Genomic DNA, 19,214 nt, shown 5'->3' with positions numbered 1-19,214 from the left:
CCCTTCCCTGCTTTGAGCCTCGGTTCCCCTGCCCGGAAAATGAAGCCTTCAACAGCCGTGGAGTCGTTTGCAACAATAACACTGTAGGGTTCGAGATGACTGAAGTCACTGTATCACGGACCAGGCAGTTTACATTTGTAAAAGTCCACTCATGTCATCCACTCGCAGAGCCTGGAACCTAGTACATGATCAATGAGGGTTTGATGAATGAAGGAGTGCGTGCATGACTGAAAAAACGAACAAATGAATGAATGAATATACACGCAATGTTTCAGTGGCCTTAAGATGCCCAGAAGTCAGGACAAAACAGCCAGAAGGTGACTAATGTAGCCTTCAGTCAGATTCTGCAAAGACAGCCGGACACAGAGAGCCTGTCCCTGCCTCTCCTGTCCCCCGAGAGTCGAGATGACGGCTGCCGTCACTGGGCACTGACACACGCCTGGCCCTGCACTGAGCGTTCTGCGAGCAGCCCTCACGTACTCCTGTGAGCGGTTACGTTCGTCCCTATTCTGCAGAGGGGGAAACTGAGGCTTGGTGGGGAAAGGGCTTCCCCAAAACCCCTGAGCTTTTCCGTGACGAACCCCATGTCCGCCTGGCTCCATGACACGCAGGCACGGAAGCGGGCAGCCCTGAGCTGGCCCCATTCCCTCTCTGGGCCTGTTTCTTCCTGGGGAAGCGGGGCATGTGCTGCCATGGTCCCCTAGGCCCGCCTCCCAGAGAGGCACCATCCCCTGGGCGCGGGGACACCCCATCGGCACGGAAGACAGAGGCTTCTGGTGACCCAGCCAAGGCATGTAGAAAGGAGTCCACGGAGCCAGCCGCCAAAAAGCACGACAGTCAACACGCAAATGTTTGCAGCTTCTCAGCTGCCTGTCCCTGGAGGGGGGCCCAGAACCGCCGCACCTCTGAGCTCCAGTCCAAACAATGGGGCCACTGAGCGGGGCAGCCCAGCCCCTGGGCCTCCCAGGAACGTGGCCTGGCCCCGCCACCCTGCCCACCCGCCGAGAGCCTGGGGAGCAAATGCGGGCTCCCTGCGTGTGTGCACCGGCTGCCCCTGATGGGAAAGAAGGGTGTCTGAGCACGGTGGGGGGACACTAGGGCTCCTGGGTGACAATCGGGGAGCCTCCACGCCTGCCTGGCCCTTTCGCCACAACCCCTGAGGGGTCCAAGGTGGCTCCACGTCCGTACGTGCCGGCCCCAGTGCCCAGGCCTCTCTGCGGTGGCCCTGAGGATTCAAATTCCGGGCCGCCTACCTCCTTCAGGCGCAGTGAGCCCCGAGGTCAGGAGCACTGGCTTGGGGTCAACATCCCCTGACAGTTAAGCCAAAACGCCACCACTGGGTGACTCTGGGCACATGCCTAACTCTCCGAGCCTCCGGGTCCTCCTCTGTAACACCGGGACAGCACGTTCCTACGCTGGTGCAGTCTTGGGCAACTGAGTGAGGCGGCATGAGTGAAAACAGCAGGCGCGGCGCCTCCCGCCTAGCCAGAGCAGGGCACACGAGTCCCTGTCATCGCCCTCTCCTCACCACACCGCCCTCCAGGAAACACCGAGACCGGGGTTGGGCCCAGACCCCAGGCGGGTGCAGACTGGCCACCCCGCAGCAGGACCCCGGGTGACCCGGCCTGCCAGTCCACCTCTGCGGGGTTCCGCCTGCTCCGGCCGGGTTGCCAGCTGCACCGGGAGGGGCCGTGGTGCCTGAGGCTGGCCGGGTCCCCACAGCCAGTCAGGCCCAGACCCAGGAAGACCTCGGGTCCCCGGGCTCCAGCCCAGCGCGCCATCTGCCACACTGAGTGACTTTCGAGTGCTGCTGGCTACTTGCTAACATCAATCTCTTTATGGTTCTGGCTTTTTTCAGACCACAGATACAATCTCTCTCAGCGACCAACTGCTGGTTTCTGAGTCCAAGGGGACAAGCCACAGAAACCCTGGCTGGTAACATGTGGTCATGTGGACAGATGTGGCCCGCCCACCCACACCCTGCTGTAACCCTGGGACCTGCTGTTCCTCTTTTCAAAATGTGCACTTTCAGACAAGAAGTCACACCCTGGGTGGCCCGCGGTCACTCTCCAGACACACACACACACACACACACACACACACACACACACACCCCCAGTACCCAAGTACAGGAAGTTCACAGACCCTACAAGCCTGTTTTTAGATTCCTTAGTCCAGGTAGCCTGGGTCACCTGCCTGCCGAGGCTGGGCAGCTCCCCTAGAAGGTGCAGGAGGCTGCAGAGATGAAACAAATGTCCCCTCACATGCTCTCCTGGGAACTCAGTCCTCTCGGTTGTCCTCAGTTTCCTCCGTTTTGACAGACACCTCGGAATCTGGACAGACCCCTGGGATGGGGACTGCATCCTCTCAATTCTGCTGGAAGGAAGGCAGTACCACCCCCCAATGGCGAACAGCCCCGGGGGTGGGGGCGGTCGGGAGTGGCAAGATCTGAGGCTAACAGGAAGTCACACCCCTGCCTAGGGGCTGCGGCTGCTCGGCCCCGACAACCAAGGCCGCACGGAAAGGTGGCCTGGTTGTTCAAGAAAAGTCAGAGGCCAGAATTCTGAGACATCTTCCGACAAATCACGAGCAACCAACTTCTAAAAGTGTCACACATGCCACACAGAGTGCGTCACGGGCCAAATCTGGCCTGAGCTCACCAGTCCACAACCTGCTCTGAGGCTCGCTGTGCAGGTGAGGCTCCGGGTCGCCTGCCACGGAGACACCGCCACCGCAAGTTCTGGAGTGGGAGAGACCTGTGGCTCTCAACCAGGGGTGACCTTGCCCCCCAGGGGACACTTGGCACATCTGGAGATGTTTTGGTTTGTCACAGCTGAGCAGGGGGGTGGGGGTGGATTCCACTGGCATCTGGTGGGGAGAGGCAGGGATGCTGCTAAAAATCGCCTACCGTGTGGGACAGCCCCCTTCACACCGAGAAGGGGCCGAATCCTGGCGTAGCCCAGAGAACCCACGGGCCTCAGAGCTCCTGTGAGCGCCCCCTCGGAGCCGGGGGGCCATGAGGGGAGGAGGGCAGCCACCCCCAGGCAGAGCAGCTGTTGCTTCCATGGCCCACGAGGACTCCTGTGAAGATCTCACCAGAAGACGACTCTGCAGCTAAACATGCTGGAGCAGCCCAGGCGTAAACATTGAGAGTCGAGAAGTGAGCTACGAGCACAAGACCGCGGGCCTCCTGGCCAGTAGAGGAGGGTCCAGTCTCAGTCTCTGTCCCTTCGAGTGACCCTGGAGAAGTCGCTGGGCCTGGCTGACTCATCCCCAACCTCTGACCTTCTGGGGCGGCCCGGCCCAACGTCCACCACACCCTGGTGAGGCACAGCCCCAAACAAGGGCCCAAGATAAGGAGTAGAGTGCGGGGCGTCGCCCAGCACGGGGCAAATCAGTCCGTCCTCAGGCCTCTGTCACCCTGCAGGTCTGCTCGGTGCTTCAGGGCCGCAGAGCCGCACTGTGACAGCCTCCCCTTTCACAGAGGCGTGGGGCTCAGGCCGAAAGCTGTGGCAGGCAAGGGTCGGGAAAGAGCTCAACTGGTTTGTTTTCTTTATTTCTATTTATGGCAAGTGGGTCCTCGCTTCCCATTTAGAGTAGTGAGGGGGAAGTTTCCTTTTAAATAAATGTGTTTAATTTCTAAAAAGTGAGTCACCTTTTTAAAATTATAATAACTATTACAGAGGCAAAGGAATGAATGAGGTTTGGGAGAGGCAGCCATACCAAGAGTGTCCTACAAACAAATACTGCATAGGCATGTAGCCCCCCCAAATAGTATCTTCATTCCCTGGGGGGCGCCGTCAGGGGGTGGATCCGGGAAAGCTCCTTGGCTCAGCATGGAGACTTCCCGGGCCCTTGGAACTGTTGTGTTTGGTAGACAATAAAGAGAATCCTGAGCAGATCAAGTTCCTGCAAAACTCTCTGACCAGACTCAGTGGCTGGGGTGGGGGTGGGGGGTGGCCGTCACGACTTTGAACTTGACCTGCGCGGGCCTCCAGGGAAGGCTGGGGACAGCTAGGCCCCCTGTGCACATGCAAGGCCTCCCCTCCCTCTGCGCTGGTGTCATCATCCCCCCGATGCCATCTTTCTGTTAGGGGGTGACATGGTCACAGCGAAGCCTCGGGAGGGTACGCAGATGAAAGGCAGAGAAGCCAGAGGAGGGGGCTGCCCAGAAGAGGGCAAAGGCCGCGAGGTGTCGGCCGCACGTGGCTTCGAGGAGCCGGAGGAGACGCTTGGGAAGCCCCACCGGCTGGCTGCCATCGGCCTGTGTCCCAGGCCGTGGGTCCCCAGGACGAAAAGGGCAACAGAGCCGACCCCGCAGCTCCGCGGGTCCCCAGCAGGCCTCACAGGCTCAGCGACCGAAGCCACCACCCAGGACGTCTGATCACAGACTCCTAACTGGGCGGGTCCTGCGGCGGCCACACCCCAGGCCTAGAGCCTCCACAGCAAAGGTCGGACTTCACCTTCTGTGAGCTCTGTCTGCTGTTCCTGCGCCTCTGGGGTGACACATCTCTGAGACGGCAGAGCCACTTCCTTTGCTAGACCCTTCGAAGCACCAGAGCCCGAGACCACACACCCCGCATCGTTACTTGTCCCCGCAGACCCTCTCCACGTGCTGCGAATGTCCCGCATCGCCTACCCTGCACCTGCCAATGAGAAAGGGGCGCGTGTTCCTCCACGTTGCTTTTTATCCAACCCCAGAGACGCCCCGCTTTGCTTTCTCCCACCTCCTTCGTCTGCCACCCGTGGGTGTCATGGCCCTTCCGTCCATTCTCTCCTCTGATTCTAAGTGTAGAAAATGAGCCTTGAAACTGCCATTCTCTGCGGCATTTTTCTCTGTCCCTGGGGACCTTGCTTTGGGGCACGTCCTCAGAATTTTGGCACAGATGAATTCTTTTTTTTTATGGTTAATGCAGCATTTTACTTATTTTGTCCATTAATAACCAGTATTTGAGAATGCTGACAATATTAATGGAACTTTATCTAACAGAAGTTCAGCTTACGTTTTTCAAAATATTTCCATACCAGGTATTAATAAGAGAGGTATTTATGGTCAAAATTATTATGTCAAAACTTATCATGAATGTTTGATGGCAGCCCAAATACTACTGGGTTTTTGGAGGAATCTTCTTTGGCTATGAGAAGGAACGTTCGGGTCACTTCACTAGCCGGAATCCCTCTTCATGCTGTCCCGGCCTCTGCTTGGTGTTCCTTCTGCTGTTGTCCTTTAGCACAGTTACCTGCGACTTGTGCCCACAGAGCTGAGGGCCGAGGTACTCGTCAAGCTCACTCCGAATGAGAGTACGTACCCGATCACTACAGTAATGAGCAGCAGACGGGCAATGCGACCGCCCAATACTTAGAGGCCAATCGGTTAGGCCTAAGGAGTTCAGCCATCCAGGAATCAGCGTCCACACAAGATACAGTAGGAAGCCAAACGGGGAGCTTCAGAAAAGAACGCAGCCATAGATGGCTCCTTCTGGCAATGGCAATGGTGAATTTTCCACGAAATTTTCTCTGAGGCTTTAGACAACCTCAGCGCGATGTCCCCAATCTCAGGAGGCGTCCCCTGCACAAGCGCAGACCAGGAGCCACAGCCACGCGACAGTCAAAACTGAGTGAAAGGCCACATGGTCACGTGCCACCCCTCTACCTCCGTCCAGGGCCACTAAAATAAACTCTTATAAAAATTTTCTGTAGGTCTACTTACAGGCAAGGGACTGGAAAGAAGCATTCAAAGTCATGCATTACTCTAGCCAGCAAAGCTGTCATTTAGAACAGAAGGGCAGATAAAGTGCTTTCAGATAAGGGAAAGTTAAAGGAGTTCATCTCCACCAAGCCCTTATTATATGAAATGTTAAAGGGACTTATCTCAGAAAAGGATCAAAACTATGAACAGTAAAATGACAACAAACTCACAATTGTCAACGACTGAACCTGAAAAACAAAAACAAAAACAAATTACGCAAACAACTACAACAGAAACAGAATCACAGAAATGGAAGTCACATGGAGGGGTATCAGCGGGGAGGGGACGGGGGTAGAATGGGGGAAAAGGGGCAGGGAATAAGAAGCGTAACTGGTAGGTACAAAATTGGCAGGGGGAGGTTAAGAACAGTGTAGGAAATGGAGAAGCCGAAGAACTTACAGGCACAAATCATGGACATGAACTAACGGGGGGGGGGATCACTGGAGGGAACAGGGTACCTGGTGAAAGGGGGGAAAATGGGGGCAACTGTTGTACCAATCAATAAAACATACTTAAAAAATAAATAAATTAAATAAAATAAAATTCCTGTAGGTTTAGACATTCTTCCCTTGACAAATACATCCGGAGGGCGGCAGGGAGCGGTGGGAAGCCTTCCCTCGGGGCCGCGTGACGAGGGGGGCCTCTCTCCCACGACCGTTGCGGGCCTCCGCACGTCCGGCCTCGGGACTGACCTGCTGCGTGACCTCGGGTAAATCCCAGACCCTCCCTGGAACCCAGCTGTCTGTCTCCAAGTGAACGCTGGCCACGTGACGCCCAGGGACAGCCCTCTGTGGTCCGTCACTGCTGCTCTGGTCCGGCTCTGGAGATATTCTGGAGCCGTCGGTCACGGGCTCCTGAGTACCGACTTACGTTTTCAGGAATTTTTATAAGCCAGTTGTGAAACACAACCATTATTTACAATTAAGTTATATAGCCTTTCAGTTTGGAAAATCGTATTAAAGACAAAGATGATAAATACTAAAAAACACGGCACTTTCCTAATTATTCCCCCCACATTTGCCTGTTATCTGTGCTCTTGCAGTGATTTGCAGCTACTGTGTCCGTGAGGCGGAAGCACGTCATCGCAGAGGGCACGTCCTCCCCAACTCTGCGGTAGTGACGTCGCCCTGGTAGCCTGGCCTCTAAGGTGGGAATATTCACATCCCCGAAACGGGCAGATGCTGGAAACCAGGGCTGTTTGCCCCAGGGAAAGACTGCTAAACGTTTACCATGAATGCCATTCTCTCATTCCCGTGATGATTGTAGGAAAAAGGACTAAGCCTCGAAGAGACTTTCCCCGAGACCGAAATCTGGCCCAGGGCAGGGGCTTGGGGTGTGTGCAAAGCAGGACGAGGTCCCAGTGCCACTGCTGGTCCAAGGGCTGCACTTCGGGAACAGAGCTAAAAGGTCCAGTGCAAACCCTCCACCTTGGCGTTCCAGGCCCTGCACAACACAGCCTCCAATTACTTTACGGCCCTTGACCTTCACCACGTGCACCCTGAACCCCAGCCTACCGCCACCCAAACATGCCACACCTTCCCCGCCTCCACGCTGTTGGCTCTGCCTGAAACCCTCTGTCCCTCTTGATCCACTCAGTTCTAGTGCCACTTGCCTTGATGTCATTGTGTCTAAAACTCAAGTCTCCAAAATGAGGAGGTGGCTCCTTTTCCAGGTTGGCAAGTAGCAAATGTAGGCTCTACATACAGGTGGCTATAAAACAAGAGGGTAAGAAACAGGTTCCACGATAGCAGCAGCCCTGGGTGAGAAAATTCAAGCCTAAAGGGACAACTCGGGGACAGAAAATTCTGCTATATCTGCTGTGACATCAGCAGTCACGGTCTAGTTACAAAATGTCCTTTTTCTCTATCTGGTTTTCCAGTTTTGCCGATTTCTAGCAGTGTGGCCTTGGGGGGGCGGGGGCGACTTAGCCTCTTTGTGTCTTATTTTCATCTGTAAAATGGAGATAACAACCTCACAGACTGAAGAAGAAACGACACAATGCAAGTAAAACTCACAGCCAAAGGCCTAGCACACAGTACGGCCTTGGTACATGTCGGCTGCGGCTGTACTATCTTTGGACCCGAGAAAGTAATGAACTTGGTACCCAGCCACAATCAGTAATGGGCACAGACACATAAAAGAGCTTTTCCTTAATGGGCACATGATCAGCAGCCCCAGAAAGGCTGTCGGGAGGGAGAGCAGGACAGAGGGACACATCAGTGGGTGGACAGGTACCGGGAAGATGGGAAAACGCCTTTGCAGCCGGTTTGGCAATAGACACTGAGAAATCTGGAAAAAATCTCCTAAAGGCATTCCCGGGCAACAACACAAGACCCAGAATATGTCTGCCAGAGTTGTTTATAAACAGAAAAATACAAAGGAAGTGCCTGAATGCTCATCAAGACAGAACAGCACAGTTAGAGATGGGTTTCTATAGGATAAAACATAAAGATGCAAGTGTTCCCCTAAGGATAGGATAAAGTTTTAATAGATCATCCATATAAAAGAGAAGAGTGAAAGGTAAAAATGAGTAACCAGTTATGGTACAAGTTCATTTAAGAAAAACCAAACTGTGCATATGGGAGCATGTATACATAGAAAAAGTCTAGGAAAACACATTCCAAGCATTATCAGTGGTTATCTCTGGTATAAAAATTTGGATGGTATTAATCCTTTTTTATTTTGCTTTTCTACATAATCTTATTTTTCTTTGATGGCCACATATTCAGTAGACTCTTGACCAACAAGGGTTTGGAGTGCGACACCACACACGCAGCTGAAAATCTGCTTATAACTTTTCTTTTTTTTAAAGACTTTATTTATTTTCAGAGAGAGAGGAAGGGAGGGAGAAAGAGAGAAACATCAATGTGGGAGAGAAACATCAGTCGGTTGCCTCTCGCACGCCCCCAACTGGGGACCTGGCCCGTAACCCAGGCATGTGCCCTGACAGGGAACCGAACTGGCTACCTTTTGGTTTGTAGGCCAGCGCTCAATCTACTGAGCCATACCAGCCAGGGCTGCTTGTAATTTCCAACTCCCCCAAACTGGCTACACCAGTCATCCCTCGACATCCCCAGGGGACTGGCTCCAGGGCCCCCATGGGCACTGAAACCTGTGGATACTCGAGTCCCCTAGACAACATGGCGTCGACCAATGCGCATGGCCGGCCCTCATCCGCGGACTCCCAACCTCAGATGGAAACAGCACAGGTATTTATTGGAAGAATTCCAGACAGCAAGGGGACCCGCACAGTTGTAACTCATGTTGTTCAGGGGTCCATTGTAATTGCTAAATTTGTTAAAATAAGAAAAGCATAAATCAAGACAAAGGAAACGCATGGGCAGTGGCTTCCTGGGCCTCCGCTGTGTGATGTGAGCGAGGGGCCTGCCCCCTCCGGACCTCTGTCCCCTCCTCTGGAAAAGGGTGGCCAGTCTCCCTGCCCTGCTCTCCTCCAGAGGTGCCGGGAAACAGGGGACAAGGAGGAGCTTTGAACCTGCAGGTGACACCAGCTCGTGGTGCTTCTATCCCCCCACAGTGACATCTAGGAGGCCTCCCAAGGAGATGCTCAGAGAATGAAGGGAAGTTGGCTCTGGTCGGGGGCGGGGGGGGCACCAGTTTTATCAGACAGAGCTCTGGGGGGGCGGGGGGCCAAGTCCTCGCCCCACGTCAGATGGTCTTCCTTCATCCCCGTCCCCGGGGGGCACACGCGTCAACGGCATTTCTAGACCCCCTCGGTCTCTGAGACAGCAGGACCCTTTCCCCAGATTTCCCTGTTAAACATCAGTCGTTGTCGTCAAAATCAGGCATTCTTTGCAGAGAAAAGAAAAAAAGCCAAGTGCAGGCCGACTTCCCATTATTTTAAGTAGAAAAATCATAAAGCGTTACATTGTCAGCTCCAAACTCCCCACTGATTTCCTAAAATGTAACTAAAACACACTAGCATGCTTTCTACACGTCATAAAGCAGGGGCTAAAATGCATGAAAACGGCCCCTGCTGACCCCCGAGTCACCACTAGCAGCTGCCAGTGACGGCGCGCTGTGTGCGGGAACGCGGGCCAGGCCACCGCCCCACCCCACCCCGATCAGCACCGCCGGCACCAATCGGCCCCACCAGCCCCACTGAGCCCACACGACCTCTGCAAAAGGTCGCCGTGGGGCTCGGCAAGTCTTCCACCTGCATCCAGGAGCACCAGAGCCTTCTCCGGCACACCATTTTGTTCCAGCCGCACTGAGTTTTGGCGACACAAACATGTTTTATATATAAAATACTGGCTGAGAAACGTTTGGAAAGACAGGAAGTCTGGGTTTTACAAACTAAGGTATTGTTGAGCGGGCAGGGCAGTCCCAGAAAACCCAGGGCCCTTGGGAGAGCGGAGAGGATGGACAGGGCTGTTAAGGGGCCCCTTCCCTGGTGCTGCCATTGAAAGAAACCCCCATGTGGCCGCCACCACAGCGGAGGAGACGATTTTACCACTACAAGTAACAACGGTAGCCAACTCCCCTGTGCCGGGCGCCTAGCAGGAATTAATTCACTTAATCCCCCAACAACTCTGTGAGCTAGGTACGGCGATTATCCCATTTACGGATGGAGACGCTGAGGCACGGAGTGGTGAAGAACTCGCCCAGAGTTATGCACCTCGTAAGCGCAGAGCCAGGATTCGAGGCCAGGCGGGAGAACTTGGGAGCTCCTTCCTGCTCTGAGCCGCTGTCGCCGCCCCCGGCAGTGGGGAGGCTGCGCAGCGAAGAGGGGCAGGGGGCCCGGAAGCCCCCCTACTTCACTTTCTCCCTGCCCTGGCCCTGGCCCTCGCCCTCCAGGCAGATGCTGAGGAAAGGCTGAGTGAGGCCCGCTGCCAGGCCGGGGGAGCCGCGGGGCGGGCTGGGGGCACCCTTACCCACAGCTTCCCGTCGTAGTAGTAGGCTCCCAGGAGCTTCACAATGTACGGGTGGTGGCACGTGGCCAGGATCTCAATCTCCACCATGTAGTCCTCCAGCTCCTCCTCGCTCTTGGTCTCGATCACTTTGGCGGCGGCCAAGTCGCCCGTCTCTTTGTTCTTGGCCTGCAAAGCAGAGACGAGAGGTCAACAAGGCAGGCTCGGCAGGAAGCGGACCCCTGGACGCCAGCTCAGGGAGGCCGCGGAGCGGGGAAACGGGGGCCAGATGTCCAGTGGGGGTCGGGGGCTGCTGCGGGAGACGCGCCGCCCTTGGCCAGGGCCTGTGCTCACAGCGTGCGTGAGAAACGACGTTCCGTGTATGATAATACGTTACGTATTTTAAAAGATGGACACATATGAGATAAACAAAAATACCCGAAGGCATAGCTCCACAAATGCCAACAGGGAAAGACTGTTGAGTTGTTCAGTAAAAATTCCAAGTCACTGAAGAATCAACGTGGTCCTTTTATACAAAAGTGGAAAAAAGGACACTTTCATGAATGCTCACATGCATGTAAATGCATGGAAAACTCTGGAAAGATACTGCCTGACAGCAGGCTGGGGAGAGAGTCAAAGGGCCTTTCACGCTGTCCGTATTGTTTAACATATTAATAGGAACCTTGCGTGCATTTCTTTGTATCATTACATACACATTAAAAGTAAAATGAAAAGGGGTCTTAAGTGCCCACCACAGTTACACCGGAAGTGCTTCTTAGATGCATTTCACGTGGGCAGAACAACTATTTCTTCCCTGATGAAAAAGAGAAAGAGAATTTCACACCTACAGGGATGGCTATAATTTTTAAAAATGACAAATGAGTGTTGGCGATGATGTGGACTAACTGGAATCTTTGTGCGTGGCTGCAGGGAATGTAAGATGGCGCGGCCACCGTGGGCGAGTCTGGCAGAAACACAGAGCTAGCCTAGGGCCCGGCACTTCCACCCCTGGGAATAAATACGCAAAAAACCGAAAGCCGGGATTGAGGCTGAGCACCCTGCAGCAGCGCCGTTCCCAGGGGCCAAAGGCGGAAGCCGCCTGAGCGGCCATCAGGGGATGAACGGATAAACAAAACATGGTCCCAACATTGGATGGAATATTATTCAGTCTTAAAAAGGAAATTCCAACACGTGCTACAACTTGGGTGAATCTTGAAGACATCATGCTAAGTGAAATAAGCCGGTCACAGAAGAGCAAATGCCGTATGGTTCCACTTATTATAGGTACCCAGAGTCATCAAATTCAGAGCCCAAAAACCAACTAGAGGTCACTAGGGGTTGGTTACTGGGGGAATGGAGAGCTAGTGTTTAATGAAGACAGAGTTTCTGTTTGGGATGATGAGAAAGTTCTGGAAATGGACAGTGGGGAAGGTTGGACAACATTGTGAATGTACCTAATGCCACTGCATCATACGCTTAAAAATGGCTAAAATGGCTAAAAATGGCTGTATGTTACACATACTTTACAATGATTTTAAAACAGAGAGCGAGAGAAATAGCCATGTCAAGGACACACGCAATTCCACCCACGGTGAGGTCCAAGAACAGGGAGCAGGACCCAAAGTCCCCTCAGGTGGTCCCGTGAGCCCCACGTGCTGCTCAGGGCTCCGGTGTTTGTTTAGAGAGCGTGCTCCTTCCTGCTACATGGGCCCTAAAAGCCGGCCACTCGTCCGGAGCCTTTGACCAGCGATCCGCCGGGAGGCAGGCTGCCAGGGACACCCTGAGCAGCAGCCCTGTCAGGCTCCGCCGAGGTGCCTCCCTGGGGACAGCAGTGTCAGGTGGGACAGGCAGTCAGCGAAGGCAGGGAGGCGGAGGGAGCCGAGACTCACCTGCTGGCTCAGCAGTCCCGAGCAGTCCCCAGAGGATCGCCGGGTGTTCCGAACACCAAGAGGGACGGCGCAAGACAAGCAGGGACAGCGCAAGACGTGGGGGGCAGGGGGGAGTCCCTGAGACTCTACTGGGAAAGGGAGCTTCTGCAGCAACTTCACTAAGTGACTTTGTCACTAAGACAAAGAGGCTTTACTTGCTGAGGAAGAAAGCCTGTGTAGCTGTACACTATTCCCAAGGTTTAGGAGGGGGAGGAGAAGGGAGAGTCTAGAAGCTGAACTTATAAAGCATAAAACCCCTGAACCCCGACAGTCGGCACACTCAGGTTAGCTGAGTGCCCCCCTGCAGCCTTGGCTCAAGTGTAGGGAACAGACTTCCTAACAACTTTCTTCCCCGGCACGTGGGGTTCAGACCAGCGGGGTGCCTGCTTGCAGCCTGGTGCTCCTGTGTTTCATAAATAGACGTGTTATCTCATTTCCACTGTATGTGTCGTCTCTCGCGTGAATTCCTCTCATGTGAGCAAGGCCAGACCGGAGGAGAGGCGGGAGGCCCCTGCCTCGGATCTCCCCGGTTACGGCAGCACACGCCACACCAACGGACGCAACCGGATCCGCCCGAATCGCCCGTGGCCATCTGCTCGGCACACCTAGCTCCCCAAGGGCGACAATGGGCACTCGCGTCCCCTCACGTGATCGCCACAGGAACCAGCTCCTCAGTGTCCCCATTCTACAGACAGGCAAGTCCAGGCTGGGAGAGGGGACATGACTGGAACTAGGGTAGTGGCATCAGCCTGTGAATCTGGATCCTCTAACTTGCAAGATTCTGCCACTGCACAAGCGCTCCCTGTCAGCCCCCGAACTCAGAAGCCTCTGAGACAGGTGCCAACAGACACGCGCACGCTGTCCCAGGCCCCCACGGCACAGGGCGCCCACGGCCCGGAGGCACGGACGCCCGACCGTGGCCGCGAGGAGCTCGAGGTCCAGCTGGAGTGACCCACCCCGAGCACCGGCAGGGGGAGGCGGGGCACCTCTGCGGGCGCAGCAGGAACCGCGCATTCCATCTCGCCAGGGAGCCTTCTAGAAGGGAGTCCTGCCAATCGGCAATTTTTACACTCGTTCGTAAATTTTTTCTCAGTTCAGGTAAATGTTTCAGTTAATTGAGTTGCAAAGTCCACACTTCCTCATGGGCCCACTCTGCGTGGGACCTCGCTCGGTTTCCATTTCAACATGGGCTAACCCGACCATGCAGCTGCTATTATGAGCTCCTGTCCGGATGAGGAGACCGAGGCAGAGTCCCCGGCGACTCTGGTGACGAAGCTGGGTCTGACCACCGGCGGTCCTGCTGCTGGGCCTGCGCCCCTGTGGCCACATCCCTCCTCCATCCCAGAGTCTGCGACACCTTCCACATCGGCCCAGTTCAGCGATGGGGTTTTCACGTGGGGCCATTCCGCGGGCTCAGCCCTTGTCCTAGAGTTCACCTTGGGAGGCGTCCTCCCCCCCTAATTCAACTTTGGAAGCTTCTTCAGAACACCCTCACACCCCATCAGTAAGGCAGTCAGGCTGTCTGTCTGTCTGTCTGTCTGTCTCTAGTACATGCACACACACACCTGCCCCACTCGAGGACCATCAACACATCCTTTCACCCTGCGCACAGACCCTCCGCAAGCCCGAGGCACGGCAGAGGGCCCCTGGGGGCCTTGACCAGCTCTCCCAGCCGCCCCCGCCCCCCGGCTGCCTCCGCTGGAGAGCAGGCGGGGCTGTGCTGGGGGCAAAGGCCACCCCTCCACCATTCACCTTCCACTCCTGAGGGCTGGTGAAGGAGGCTGCCAGGCACCTTCCCCTGGGTCTCCTTAAAAGGAGTGTTTTCTCCTGGAGGTGGGGGAGGTGCGGGCAGAGTCCCTCTTCCACGACTAAAAAATCCCAGCTCGCCCCGCCCTAAAAGGCCGCACTGGCCACAGGGCTGCGGCTTCCATGCTGCGGGGCACCAGGCACCAAGCTTGGGTTCCAGAGGCAAGCGCCAGCCAGAGACGGCTGAGCGCGATCGTGGCACGTGGTGACTTGGCCCCAATCAAAGTCCCAAAAAGCCTGGCCGAGACCCATCACCTGCAGGCCCCAGAGGACACCATGACGCCGATGATAAAAGCAGCAAACGCTGCGTGAGCACTCGCCCGTGCCACAGGGCAGGCCGCCACCCAGTCCCTCACCTCACCTTCCACCCAGGGCTCAGGGATAAACGTCAGCGTCCCCAGTTTACAGATGAGGACATTGTGATTCAGAGATGCACAGTGACTTGCCTGGGGACACAGAGCTAGAGGGGCGGGGTGAGGGCTGGATCCAAGGCCGGCCTGCCTGAGCTGAGTCTCCCCCACAGGCCCCTCTTGGCGAGTGCCCAGCTCCCTGCTCCTCCGGCTCCATTTACTAAAGATACACGACAACCACAGCTGACAGCGTGTGTGGCAGCCGGGCCACTGCAACTGCCCAAACTCCATCTGCCCACAGGCCAGCAAGGCAGGTGTCAGCCAACATGTCCACTTCCCGGAGGAGCCAGCCACGCTCCGAGAGGTATCGGGACCCCCCAGGACTGACCTGAGCCCCCACTAAGCCGCCACAAATCGGCTTTCCCCTGTTCCCTCACTCAGCCACTGTTTAGTGAGCCCCTGGTAGCCTGCGGCAGTTTTCTGGCGAAAGAGGCAGTTTCTGCCTAGAGGGGACATTTGGGGGTCCCCACCGTCATGGCCCTCCCATAACAGGGCTCACGCTTCCCGAATTTCTCCGCCCCCATTCCCAGGCTGCAAGATTCAATGGCGAGAATGCCACCTGTCTCTGAGGTGGGTGGGTGACTCACGCTGGCCGACAGGAGCACAGTGGCTGGCTCAGGGCCAGGGAGATGCGCAAGTCAGCCAAGAAAATGCAGCAAAACTGCCCAGACATCGGCTGAGGTGTCCCCTGCCCTGCTTGCTGCCAGCCTCCAGCAGGGCCAGAGGCAGGCCTGGAGCCACTGGGCCGTCGCTGTCCCCAGGGGTGCCTGAAAATGGAACCAGCTGAGTCCAGGGCTGAGGCAGCAGAGCCCAGAGGGGACACCCAAAGACAGTCTGATCCCCTCCATTAATTTTTACATCAAGGAGGTACTACCATTAAGAGCCTCATGTTACGTATAAGAAAACTGCTGCTCAGAAAGGTCAAGTCACCTGCCTGAGGCCGCACAGCAGGTAAATAACACGGCTGGGCAGCGACATCAGGCCTGTGTGGCTTCCGAGTCCACGTTCCTGACCACTTTGCCAGAGGCGCCCGTCACTGTGCAAGGGTCCTCTCTGCGTCTCCGTTTCCCTCTCTGCACAGTAGGAGGGTGGGGGAGTGATGCCTGAGGTCTCTGGAAAGTGGGCGACTCTTGGAAAGCGAAGGGTGGTCCAGGCGGACAGGGCACCGGTGGGAGGTGACAGGCAAGGAGTCACGCCAAGAACAAGTGGCTGTCTGTGCCCTCTGACGTCCGTCTCTCCCACTGGCTGAGGCCCGGTGAAGGATGGGGGAGCACCCGCCCAGCCCTGCTGGCCGGCAGTGACTAACGCCTCGGTCCACACCCGAGAGCAAACACAGTGGCCACTTGTGTTTTCCAGCCCAGGGACCTCTGTGGGAACAATCCTCCCCCTTGTGCCGCTCCGGGCCCAGCCTGGAGGAGGTGGGGACAGCCCTCCCTGCAGGCAGCTCTGCCCCACCCCAGGGGCCCTCCAGCGGGGGGCTAGGAAGTCAACAGTGACGGCCAGTAGGGGACAGCCCCCAGGTCCTCCCCTTTCCTCCTGGCTGTTGGCTGATCATCACCGTGTCCCCTGCCTTCTCCTCTTCTCCCTCCCCCAGGGAAAGAGCTGATGTCACAGAACTTATGGACCAGAGAGAACATTGGCCACACTCCTAAGCCGCAGCTGCCCAACACCCAGTCTGCAGATGAGGAAACAGAGTCCACAAAGGCGCCTGCAGTGACCAGAGTCCAGTCCGTGACAGCCGCCTCACCTGCAGAACAGGAGAGCAGCCCTCACTCAAGCAGCGTGAATAAGAAGGCAGGAGCCCAGGCCCTGCAGGGAATGCATCCTGGGGCAGCTCAGGCCCCAGGGGGAGTCCACAGAAGGCAGCGGGGGGCCTGCGCGGCACCCACGCCCTGGCCGCTCACAGCTCCAGCTTCCTCTGGGAGCCGCCTCGCCCGCGCTCTTGGTGCAAACGGTTTACGACAGGCTGAGCTCACCTGGCCCAGGTGACAGCCAGGGGCCCAGCCAGTCAGTCTGGACCCTCTCAGTCCCAGCCAGGGGCTCCGACATGCCACGTGACCCAAGGCAGGCCAACAGGGTTGTTCCTCTTGGTTTTTTGGTTTGTTTAGGGTGGTGCTTTTCCTTCCTCAGGGGTTGCGACACTGGCAGAAAGCAGGCCGGAGGGTCCTGCATGCTGGGGTTGGTGCCCCGAAAGTGACTGCGTCACCTTGCCCTCGTCTGCCCTCTCCGGACCCCACCTGAGCTGCGCTGTCCCATATGGTCACCACAGGCCACATTATGGCCATGTCAATTACCTGAAATGCCAGGAAATTAAAATTTTACTTCCCCAGTTGTATTAGCCACATTTCAAGTGCTTAATAACCAACCACGTGCGGTCAGTGGCCGCCACATTGCACACAGCAGGCCCGGAACACTGCCATCCCTGCAGAAAGTTCCAGCAGGCGGCACACAAGGCTGCGCCTGGCAAAAGCCGTACTCTCACCGGCTTCAGGGAGCATCTTAAACCCGCTGCCCACACGCCAGCCCCAGCCCCAGAAAAGGGCATCTCCTTTTCTGGGAAGAAGCAAAGCGCTGGGTGCAGAGAGTGGGAAGAGGCGCAGGCGGGATCATTTGCTAGGGAGGTCTCCTAGCAACCGGGCGTGAGGGACGGCTCCCAGCTGACCTGACAGATGAGCAGCCTGGCGTGTGGGTCAGAGCCAAAGAACGGAGCAGTCGAGGCTAAAGGTTTCTATTTTCCCCTCCTCTGGATTCCTGATGGCTGGGCCAGCCATGTGTCACACGCGGTTCAGGCCGCTGGAAGCAAGGAGGGGCTTGGTCTGTGTCCCAAAATACACAGCGATGGTGTCCCTGCACAGTAACGCCGCTGCCAATTGCGGGAAAGGCTTGGACTCTATTAAGGAGGGAGGGAACTGGACCCCCGGGAGAGCCAGGGCCACAGCAGCACGGGCTTCGCGCAGGGGACGCCAGGCAGGGTGATCTGAGGGCAGCGCAGGGCCAGGACGGGCGGCCTGTGCAGCCTTGGTTCGGAGTCCCCAAGCGCCCGGGTTGGCAGGCGTGCATGAGCCACAGAGGGGAACTGTGTGTGCAGCAGAGCGTGGCTTCCAGAGGCCGAGTCCTTGCGGGCCCGAGTGTAAGACAGGCCTGCCAAGGCCCCTGCGCTCTCCTGAGGCAGGAGAAGGAGCACCTCCTCCCCCAGCAGAAGCGCGCAAGGCAAAGGGACTGCCCGTGCCTCCTCTGAAGGGGGAGCCAAGGTCCGGGGGCAGAAGGTGGCTTGCCCTGGTCTCCCGGCCAGGAGGCAGTTGCCAGGACCCCGCTCTGGTCTGGCTTTCTGCCTGGTGCTCTCTCCCCTCAATCGCCCATGAGAATAAACATCTCCAGGGTCTCCTGCCCGGCACAGGCTGCGTGTGCCAGTCCGCCTGCTCCGTCCCAGCCTCTGCCACCTTCCACACTCCTAGGACGAATCTCCGATGGCTCCCAGCTGCCGACAAGATAAAGCCCATGCTCCCTGGCCGGCCTGGCACCCACGGCCCCGGCGGCCTGTGCGCATCTGCTTTTCCAAGGCTGCAGCCCCCGCTCCCCAAGCCCCGTGACCACCTCCTCCTTTCCCAGGCCCTCCTGCTTCCTAGTCCCACGCCTTTCTTCACGCTCCCTCCTCCACCCCCGCCTGTGTGTAACCTCCCGCAAAGTCTACTCAGCTACCCCGTGACATGTTCCCAGAGCTCCTTCCCACCGCCCCAGTAGGATTTCTTCACGCTTTCTTATCACAGACTATCTGGTGCCTCGAACACAAGATCACTTGTGTTCATATCTTCCCTCTGACCTGGCTGTGAGCTCGGGAAGACGAAGCCCGTGTCTCATTCACTTTAGGCTTCCCCACAGAGCTAGGCACGGAACAGCCAGTGGATAGATGGAAGCATGGGAGGGTGGGTAGAGGGGAAGGTGGGAGAGTGGGCGGCAGACAGGCAGATGGGCGGGAGGGCCCATGAAAGGACATATGTGCGAGAGGACGGTGGATAGACAGGTAGATGGGTGGACAGGCGATGGGTGAATGAGTGGACAGGTGGATAGGTAAGTGGATAGATAGGTGAGTGAATGGGTGGATGCGGGAGTAGATGGGTGGATGGGTGGATAGATAAGTGGGTGGGTGGGTGGATGGATGAAAGGATCAATTGGGGTTTGTACCTCCTCACAAACAGAGAGAAATGGAGCCCCCACATAAGAGGAGAAAGGAAAGTGACATGAAGTCCATTTTCTTCACCACACAGTTAGATTCCTGAACCTCAAGCCGGTCGCCAGTTTCGGAAGGTGGGTCCTCTCTCCCTTGGAGAAGCCACAGGCTTCGCGGGGCCAGGACGTGCACAGTCAACCGACCCTGCCAAGTGGGCAGACGCCACCCGCGCCAATAATTGCCAGGGCCCAGTTTCAGCTCAGTGACACCTGAGAGGCCCGAGTT

At 56.6% G+C, this 19,214-nt stretch overlaps 1 protein-coding gene and 1 pseudogene across 1 annotated transcript in view; both read right to left on the bottom strand.

Moving 5' to 3' along the window:
• STK10 (serine/threonine kinase 10) overlaps positions 1-19,214 on the bottom strand; it is an 88,056-nt gene that overhangs the window by 57,692 nt on the left and 11,150 nt on the right. The window contains exon 2 of the mRNA XM_054568048.1: positions 10,642-10,806. Coding sequence (XP_054424023.1) covers positions 10,642-10,806 — 165 coding nt within the window. The remainder of the gene's footprint in view (positions 1-10,641; positions 10,807-19,214) is intronic.
• LOC129066472 (phosphatidylinositol N-acetylglucosaminyltransferase subunit P-like) lies at positions 5,068-6,832 on the bottom strand (annotated as a pseudogene).

This window comes from Pteronotus mesoamericanus, unplaced genomic scaffold (assembly GCF_021234165.1).
Source record: "Pteronotus mesoamericanus isolate MK-2021 breed Mesoamerican mustached bat unplaced genomic scaffold, CSHL_Meso_final contig_2, whole genome shotgun sequence".
Classification (NCBI taxonomy): domain Eukaryota; kingdom Metazoa; phylum Chordata; class Mammalia; order Chiroptera; family Mormoopidae; genus Pteronotus; species Pteronotus mesoamericanus.
Note: the sequence above shows the minus strand (reverse complement) of the source record. Positions and strands in the feature narration are given on the sequence as shown.